Here is a 9,671-nt window from a genome sequence, read left to right on the forward strand (position 1 = left end):
ATCCTCCTGTCTCCGCCTTCCAAGCACAGGGATTACAAGTGTGGGATTACAAGCGCTGGGATTACAATCATGCCTGGCTCTTCTATACATTTTATTTATTTATTTTTATTTTGGTGGTGCTGGGGTTCCTGGAAGCCCTTCTACCTCCGGGCTACACTCTCAGACCTATTTTTTATATTTTTATTTGGAAACAGGGTCTCTTAAGCCAGCACGGCCAGCTTTGAACCTGCGTGATCCTCCTGTCTCCGCCTCCCAAGCGCAGGGATTACAAGCGTGCGCCACCACGCCTGGCTATTTTATTTTATTTTATTTTATTTTATTTTATGGCGCTAGGGATTGAATCAACGTCTCCCCAAGTTGCTGATACTGGCCTCAAACTTGTCTCAGCCTCTCAAGTCAAGCACCAGGGGGCATTCTACCTCCAAGCTATACTCTGAGCCCTTTTTAATTTTTATTTGGAAACAGGGTTTCAGTAAATTGCTGAGAACTTTATAAGTTGCTGAGGCTGGCCTCCAATTGTGATCCTCCTGTCTCAGCCTCACACATGATAGTCATGTACTACCATGTCTAACCCATGGGTTTACTTTTCTTTTTTGCGGTACTAGGGATTGAACCTAGGGACATTCTGTCTCTGAGCCACACCCCCAGCCCTATTTTTTATTCTTTATTTTGAAACAGGGGTGAGGCTGGCCATGAACCTTCAATCCTCCAATCTCAGCCTCCCAAGTACTGGAGATTACAACTGTGCACCACGACGCCCGGCTATGTGTGTATGTTTTAGAAAAAACTACACCAGACATACAAAAAAGGTTGCACATCTCAATTGAATTGAATTTTCATAGGCAAACCCAGGTAACCAGCCCCCAGGTGAAGAGAATGACCAGCCCCCCCCCCAAGAGCTCCTCCCACCCTTCTAGACTTTTCTCCCAGCCCAGGGCTCCGCGCTTTCCTGGTCTCATTTTGCCGGTTCCTGGACCCGATGGAATTGGTGGTGTACAGTGTGCGTCTTGGGGTGCCTGGCTTCTTTTGCTCACCCCGTTTGCGAGGGCCTGTGGTTGGTTTTGGGTTCCCGCGTCATTCCCGTCTTCTGAGACGTGGATGAGACCCGCCCTGGGAGAGGAGATGAGGAGACGAGGCACAGAACATGGCGCCATTGTGGGGTCACAGTCCGGGATCGCGGCTGGAGAAGTAGCGGCTGGGTTTGGGTCGCCCGCCCGTGGGGCTCCCAGGGTTTGGGTGGTTTTCAGGCCTGACCAGTTTTACTTGACGTCTTTACTCAGCGAGGCTCTGGTTACCTTGGTCACTCTTGGGTCCCGAGGGAACGCTTCCTTAGGTTTTCTGGTGTATTTGTGTTTTGCTTACTTTTTTGGGAGTGGGATTGAACCCTCAGCATTCTCCTCTTTTGTGTTTGAAACGGTCTCGTTAGGTTGTGAGGGTCTTGTTACTTGCTGAGGCGGGTCTTGAACCTGTGACCCTCCTGTCTCAGCCTCCCGAGTCCTGGGACTCTAGGCGCGCGCCCCTGCACCAGGCTTAGACTTCCGGTTTGCCAGACAGAAGGTTGAAGCGTGGTGGGGGACACAAGTGGGAGACTTGAGGCGCACATCTTACGGGTGTCTTCTGTTTGTGTTTTAGGTAAAATGTCGGTTCCAGGACCTTACCAGGCAGCCGCAGGACCTTCCTCGGTGCCCACCGCACCTCCGTCCTATGAGGAGACGGTGGGCGTCAACAGTTACTACCCGACGCCCCCGGCACCCATGCCCGGGCCAACCACCGGGCTGGTGGCCGGCCCCGATGGGAAGGGCATGAGTCCTCCGTCCTACTACACGCAGCCGGTGCCCGTCCCCAACGCCAACGCAAGTACGTGTGGCCTCCCGCTCCCCACCCTGGCCTGGGGCTAAGACTGCAGGGGCCCTCCAGCAGTGCAAGAGAAGTGCTGGGCTGGCCCGGCATGGTAGCCCACACTGTAACCCTACTACTTGGGAGGCTGAGACAGGAGGATTGCAGGTTCAAGGCCAGCTTCAGTGACTTAGCTAGGCCCTTCACAACTTAGTGAGAACCTGTTTCAAAATTAAAAAATAAAATAGGGCTGGGGATATAGGTCAGGGTAGAATGCTCCTGGGTTTAGCCCCCAGTATCTAAATAAATAAATAAATACATAAACACATAAATACATAAATAAGCTGGGCATGGTGGCACATGCTTGTAATCCCAGCATTTGGGAGGCTGAGACAGGAGGATCGCAGTTCGAGGACAGCCTCAGCTACTACTTAGTGAGGCCCTTTGCAACTCAATGAGACCCTGTTTCAAAATAAAGAATAAAAGTAAGGCTGGTGTGTAGCTCGGAGGTAGAATGCCCCTGGGTTTCATCCCCAGTACTGCAAAAAAAAAGTAAAAAAATAAATATTCAAATAAGTAAATAGATAAGTAAAAAAATAAATAGCTTTGTGGTGATGGCGCACGCTCGTACTCCCAGCTTTCGGGAGGCTGAGACAGGAGGGTCTCGGTTCTCAGACAGCCTCGGTAACTTAGTGAGGCCCTTTGCAACTCAGTGAGACACTCTCTCAAACTAAATAAAAAAATAGGGCTGGGGCCTAGCTTGGCAGTAGAATGCCCCTTGGGTTTTAACTCCCAGTACCACAAAAATAAGTTCTCTCCAGTTGCCGAGGTTTTGCTAGGTTGCTGAGGCTGGTCTCAAACCTGCAGTTGTTCTGTCTCGGCCTCCCTGGTACTGGGGTGGCAGCATGCGCCGCCACGCCCGTCTGGAGAGTGGCTCCTTGGTGGAGGGCTGATGGCAGCCCGCCCCCACCGGGGAGGCTGTTTACAATCCTTATCTCACTGGGCCCTTGGAATGGCTCCGACTTCCTGCGGCTTTATGGAGACATAATTCACTCGTGCACACTTCCGTGGTCTCAGCGTATGCACAGAGTTGGGCAGCCGTCCACACTGGCTAATTCCAGAACATTTCCATCACCCCTCAAAGAGGCGTGGCTGGCAGCAGAAACTCCCGCCCCTCCTCCTCCCGGCCTCTGGCAGCCTCCACTCTGTGGCTGGAGAAAGTTTAGACTAGAATCCATCTCATGGCTGTTTCTCTATCATCTGTGGACCGCCTTAGTCGAGCCACTCGGGAGCTTACAAAGCAGTTTGGGGGTCCTGCCCCAGACTTGCTCAGTTGGGCCCTGGGGCAGGGTTGGGCTCTGCGTTCCCCGTGAGCCCCGGCTGGATCCTGTGAACGGGTTGCTCGCAGGCCTGGTCTCGCAGAGATAGACCCCACCGCCAGGAACACGCAGGCTTTTCCGGTCTCCTGAAATGAAGTTTCATGACCCCCTCAAAGATTCTACCTATCAGCCCCTGCTTTTTCTTATTCTTTTATCATTTAAATTTTTTTTTTTAAAAGCTGGGTGTGGGCCGGGCGTGGTGGCCCACGCTTGTAATCCCCGAGCTTGGGAGGCAGAGACAGGAGGATCGCGCAGGTTCGAAGCCAGCCACGCGCGCTGGTTTAGGAGACCCTGTTTCCAAATAAAAATGTAAAAATAGGTCTGGGAGTGTAGCCCGGAGGTAGGGCTTCCAGGAACCCCAGTACCACCAAAAAAAAAAAAAAAAGCTGGGTGTGGTGATATGCTTAGAATCCCAGAACTTGGGAGGCTGAGACAGAAGGATGGCAGGTTCAGAGTCAGCCTCAGCAATTTAGTGAGGCTCTCAGCAACCCAGTGGGGTCCTGTTTTTGTTTGTGAGCTGCAGCCCCAGCCCCAGCCCCATTTTTTATTCTTTATTCTTTATTTTTTTTATTTTTTATTTATTTTTTGGTGGTACTGGGGTTCCTGGAAGCCCTTCTACCTCCGGGCTACACTCCCAGACCTATATTTTTTTATATTTTTGAAACAGGGTCTCTAATGCCAGCGCGTCTGGCTTCAAACCTGCGTGATCCTCCTGTCTCCGCCTCCCAAACACGGGGATTACAAGCGTGCGCCACCACACCCGGCTTTTATTCTTTATTTTGAAACAAGGTCTCACTGAGTTGCAAAGGGCCTCACTAAGTAGCTGAGGCTGGCTGCGAACCTCCTGTCTCAACCTCCCAAATGCTGGGATTATAAGCTTGGGCCTCCAAGCCCGGCTGGGACCCTGTTTCAAGACAAATAATAATAGTAGTAGTAATAATAATAATAATAATAATAATAATAGTAATAATAATAATAAAAAAGAACTGGGGTGTAGCTCAGAGATGGAATACCCCATGTCAGACTCTAGTAGAACACACACACACACGCACGCACGCACGCACGCACGCACGCACGCACGCACAGCTCGGGTTGTGACGTGCATCCACAGTGCTGCGCAGCCATCGTGACCGTCCATCTCCCCCCACTGAAAGTGCCCCCCTCAAACAGTTAACTTCCAAGGGACCTCTAAGTGTCCATTTGCGACGGGCTTACTGCACTTAGCACAGTGTCCTCAAGGTTCATCCATGTCTTAGCAGGTGGAGGCATTACCTTCCTTTTTAAGGCTGAGTAATACTCCACCGAATGGGCAGGCCGTGGTTTATTTACCCGCCCGCCCGCGGTCGGGCTCTCGGGTGGCTTCTCCCTTTTGGCCATCGTGGATGTGGCTGCCGGGGATGCGGCGTTGCCGTCCCCGCGGCGTCCTGGCCTCGTCGCCTTCTGCATGCCGTTGTCCGTGTTGACGGAGCTCCTCCATTTGTCCGTCCCCCTCAGTCGCTGTACAGACCGTCTACGTGCAACAGCCCGTCTCCTTCTTCGACCGCCCCGTCCAGATGTGCTGTCCTTCCTGCAGCAAGATGATCGTGACTCAGCTGTCCTACAACGCCGGCGCCCTCACCTGGCTGTCCTGCGGGAGCCTGTGCCTGCTGGGGTGAGTCCTCTCGGCGTGCAGGGCCTCCTGCGTCGCGTGCTGGGGGGGGGGGCGCCTTGGCGTCGTAGGGCTGCGTCTGTGTGTGGTGCTGGGCGTGGAACCCAGGGCCTGGCCTATGCTGGGCAGGCGCCAGGGTGTGCCCCCGAGTGACATCCCGGACCCCCTGCAGGATGCTGAGCCCCTCCCTGCCTCCCGTGGCTCCCTTCCCCACCTCCCACCCCGTCGTAACCAAAATTGCTCCTGGGGTGCACAGTTCTTCCGGTTGAGAATAACTGCTCTGGCTGGGCATGACGGCACACGCCTGTAATCCTCATACTTGGGAGGCTGAGACAGGAGGATTGCAGGTTCAAGGACAGCCTCGGCAACATAGCAAGACCCTGAGCAACTTAGTGAGACTGTTTCAGAACAAATACTAAAAGCCGGGCGTGGTGGGCACGCTTGTAATCCCAGTATTTGGGAGGCTGAGACTGGAGGATCCTGGTTCAAGGACAGCCTCAGCTACTTAGTGAGGCCCTCTGCAACTCAGTGAGACCCTGTTTCAAAATAAAGAATAAAAAATAGGGCTGGGGGTGTAGCTCAAAGGTCGAATGCCCCTGGGTTCCATCCCCAGACCCGCAAAAAAAAAAAAAATAAATAAAAAACAAAACTAAAATGGAGCTGGGCATGGTGAAACACACTTACAATCTCAGTACTTGGGAGGCTGAGACAGAAGGATTGCAGGTTTTTGGCCAGCCTCAGCTACTGAATGAGGCTCTCAGCAGCATAGTGAGACCTTGTTTCCAAATAAAATATAAAATAGGCCTTGGAGGTAGAAAAATAATATATAAAAATAGGTCTGGTAGAAAGCCTCTGGGTCCCACCCCCATTACCACAAACAAACAAAACTAAATGGGCTGGGGGCGTAGCTTAGATTCAGTCTACACACACACACACACACACACACACACACACACACACACACACACCTGTTCTTGCCTTCAATCTCCACACACGTGCGCGCGCGCGCACACACACCTGTTCTTGCCTTCAATCTCCACACACACACACACTCACGCACGCACGCACACACACCCCTGTTCTTGCCTTCAATCTCCACACACACGCACACACACGCACATGCACACACGCGCACACCCCCCGTTCTTTCCTTCAATCTCCACACACACACATGCGCACACACACGCATACACACACACACCTGTTCTTGCCTTCAATCTCCACATATACACACACACACACACACACACCCCTGTTCTTGCCTTCGATCTCCACACACGCACATGCGCACGCACACGCACGCACATGCACACACGCGCACCCCCCCGTTCTTGCCTTCAATCTCCACACACACACACGCGCACACACACGCATACACACACACCTGTTCTTGCCTTCAATCTCCACACACACACACACACACACACACGCGCGCGCGCGCGCACACACACACACACACACACCCCTGTTCTTGCCTTCCTGGCATGGTGGTACATTCCTATAACGCTAGTATTCGGGGGCTGAGATAAGATTGCAGGTTCGAGGCCAGCCTCAGCAACTTAGCAAGACCCTTAGCAATTTAGTGAGCCTGTTTCAGAATAAAAAATAAAATAGGGCTAGAGTATAGCTCATAGGTAAAATGCCCATGAGTTCAATTCCTAGCACCAAGAAACAAAACAAAACAGAACAGATCCAGACAGCTGGGGGTGGTGGCACATGCCGGTAACCCTAGCGCTTGGAAGGCTAACGGAGGAGGGTGGCAGGTTCGAGACCAGCCGCAGCAATTTAGTGAGCTTCTCAGCAGCCTAGTGAAACCCTTTTTCCAAAATAGAAACAACATTATAAAAAGGCTGAGGGTGTAGCTCAGAGGCAGAATGCCCCTACCTGGGTTCAATCGCCAATAGAAAAAAAATTACAAAAACCGCAAACAAAAGCCCTGCTCTCTGGCTCTCCGCGCCTGGTCTGTCATTCCTCCGTGTCCTGTTCAGACGGCGCCCCGCGTACAGGCACACGCCAGCGGCCACGCACATCTGTGCGGGCTGGCACCCTGAGGGGCCCTTTCCCTTCTAGAATTTCATGACCGACGTAATCATGTTTGCTTGGCTCCGAGGGGAGCTTTAAACAGTCCGTCCATTAACGTGCTTTATAGGAAAATCTCTTCAAAACTTCTTATCCGTTTATGACCTCGTCTATTTTTCCCCGCGGCCTCTGTAGGGGGATTGGGTAAATATTTGTGTCTGCACCAAGGGTATTATATTCAAAGAGATCGTAGTTTCTGGAAGAGAAATTTGAGGAAACATGACGGAATTTCCCCCTCCTTCCTGGCCCCGGGAGCTGCAGGGAAACCCAGGCTCCTTGTACGCCCTTGAAGGAACCTGTCGAGGGGTTTCTTGGCAGGGGCCCCCCGCGCTTGGATACCAGCGCGTTCCTCCTGATCGATCGATCGCCAGGAAGGAACTGTTTCTCTTCCTCCATCCAGGTCGGGGCTCAGAGCCCCAGGGAGCCTCGCACTTTTTTGAGGTCCTAGGGGAAGGAGAAAGAAGGGCATTCACCAGGGCTCTCGGCATCTGGCTCCCTGTCTAGTCTCACGGCTCCGCCAGGGCTTTTGTGAAGGGCTGGGGGTGTAGCTCAGAGTTAGAATGCTGGGTTCAGTCCCCAATACCCCCCCAAAAACCAAAGTTCATTGCCTTCAGGTATTTATAGGAAAGCTCCCTTTGTCTTTGAAGTCAGGGAAGCCCAGGATAGAGGAGGAGGTGAGGGCGGCCTCTGCTGACCTGGCTTTCAGGGTGGAGGCCTGTCCCGCCCTCTTTTTTTGGGGGGGTGGGGGAGGAACTGGGGCTTGAACCCAGGGGCATTCTACCTCTGAGCTCTACCCCTAGCCCAATTTTTTTTTATTTTTTATTTTGAATAAAAATATTCAAAATACCTTATTTTGAATATTTATATATATATATATATATTTTTTTTTGATGGTACTAGGGGTGGAACCCAGGGGCTTTCTACTTCCGGGCTATACTCCCAGACCTTTTTTTTTTTTTTTTTTTTTTTTTTTTGGTGGTACTGGGGTTCCTGGAAGCCCTTCTACTTCTAGGCTACACTCCCAGACCTATTTTATATTTTTTTAAATTTGGAAACAGGGTCTCTTAAGCCAGCAAGGCTGGCTTCGAACCAGCGCGATCCTCCTGTCTCTGCCTCCCAAGTGCGGGGATTACAAGCATGCGCCACCACGCCCGGCTCCCAGACCTATTTTTTATATTTTATTTGGAAACAGGGTCTCACTAAGTTGCTGAGAGCCTCACTAAGTAGCTGAGGCTGGCTTCAACCATGTGCAATCCTCCTGTGTCAGCCTCCCAAGTGTGGGGATTATAAGCCTGCGCCACCACGCCTGGCTAACATATTCTATTTTGAAGCAGGATCTCACTAAGTTGCAGAGGGCCTCATTAAGTAGCTGAGGCTGGCCGCGAACCTATGATCCTCCCGTCTCAAGTACCGGGATTACAAGCGTGCGCCACCACGCCTGGCATTTTTCTATCTTTTGTGTGTGTGTGTGTGTGTGTGTGTGTGTGTGTGTGTGTGTGTGTGGTACTGGGGATGGAACCCAGGGGCGTTCTACTTTTGAGCTACACCCCCAGCTTTATTTTTTATTCTTTATTTTGAAACAGGGTCTCACTGAGTTGCAAAGGGCCTCACTAAGTAGTAGCTGAGGCTGGCTGCAAACTGCAATCCTTCTGTCTCAGCCTCCCAAATGCTGGGATTACAAGTGTGCGCCACCACGCCCGGCTTTCTTTTCCCCCTAATTGTGGTGGAGAGGATCACACTAACTATGTGGCGGTGTGCAGCTGACGTCACCTCTCTGGGCCTCGGTGTCCCCAGCTGTAAGCCTGGGGTTGCTGATGATTGAGTGGGTAAGAGGTTAACAGAATCTCTGAATGGTCTGGCTGCCTTGACTTGGACCTAGAAACCTTAGGCACTGAGAGGAAATGTCTTTCACGAGTCAGCGTCTCCTTCAGACTATTTCTAAATTCTGCTCTCTGGGAATCAACACATTCCTGTAAAATGATGAAATTTATCTACATTTCTGGCGGCTTGACAACCACTCTCTTCCTCTTGCCTCACTTTTTTTGCGGTGCTGGGATTGAACCCAGGGGCGTTCTCCTGCTCAGCTTCAGCTCCAGCCCTACTGTGTTTTCTTGTTTTTGCAGTAGGGTCTCGCTAGGCTGCCGGGAGTCCAAGTCGCAGAGGTTGTCCTTGAACCTGCGATCCTCCTGTCTCAGTCTCCCACATTACTGGTTCTCCGGGCCTGGGCCAGCTCGCCGGGCCCTGGATGATCCAGAGTGATCCCATCTCTAGATCCTTCACTGTGTCTGCAAAGTCCCTTTTCACACACCGGGTGGCGCTCACGGGCCCGCAGTCCTAGGGTGTGGACGGGTGTTTTGGGGGCACCGTCCCCCGCTGCGCGGTGGGTAACTGCTCCCCGTGGCTCTTCCTTCTCAGGTGCGTAGCTGGCTGCTGCTTCATCCCCTTCTGCGTGGACGCCCTGCAGGACGTGGACCACTACTGTCCCAACTGCAAAGCCCTCCTGGGCACCTACAAGCGCTTGTAGGCCTCGGCTCGGTGGAGGGAGCGCCTGCCGCGGGACGTCAGCCCGGGAGAGAGGCCTCCCGTGATCTCGTCTCTCCGGGGCACCCACCTTCGTGTCTTCTTTTGGAGGGAAGCCACAAACCTCCGAACCCTGGAAATTGCTGCTTGGAGTTGTGCACAGGACACGCAAAGACGCTGACCTCGCGAGCCTTGGTTCAGAGGTCCCC

The 9,671-nt window shown here is 52.4% G+C and overlaps 1 protein-coding gene across 1 annotated transcript; it reads left to right on the forward strand.

Annotated features, from left to right (window-relative positions):
* Positions 1–1,637: 1,637 nt before the first annotated feature.
* On the forward strand, positions 1,638–9,466 carry LITAF (lipopolysaccharide induced TNF factor; the record flags this gene model as incomplete). The annotated part of the gene is made up of 3 exons (XM_080704643.1): positions 1,638–1,857; positions 4,710–4,866; positions 9,358–9,466. 3 exons carry the CDS (start codon positions 1,638–1,640, stop codon positions 9,464–9,466), a joined length of 486 nt encoding a protein of 161 aa, XP_080560769.1.
* Between the last annotated feature and the right edge of the window lie 205 nt (positions 9,467–9,671).

This window comes from Muscardinus avellanarius, assembly GCF_963383645.1.
Source record: "Muscardinus avellanarius genome assembly, chromosome: 10".
Taxonomy (NCBI): Eukaryota; Metazoa; Chordata; class Mammalia; order Rodentia; family Gliridae; genus Muscardinus; species Muscardinus avellanarius.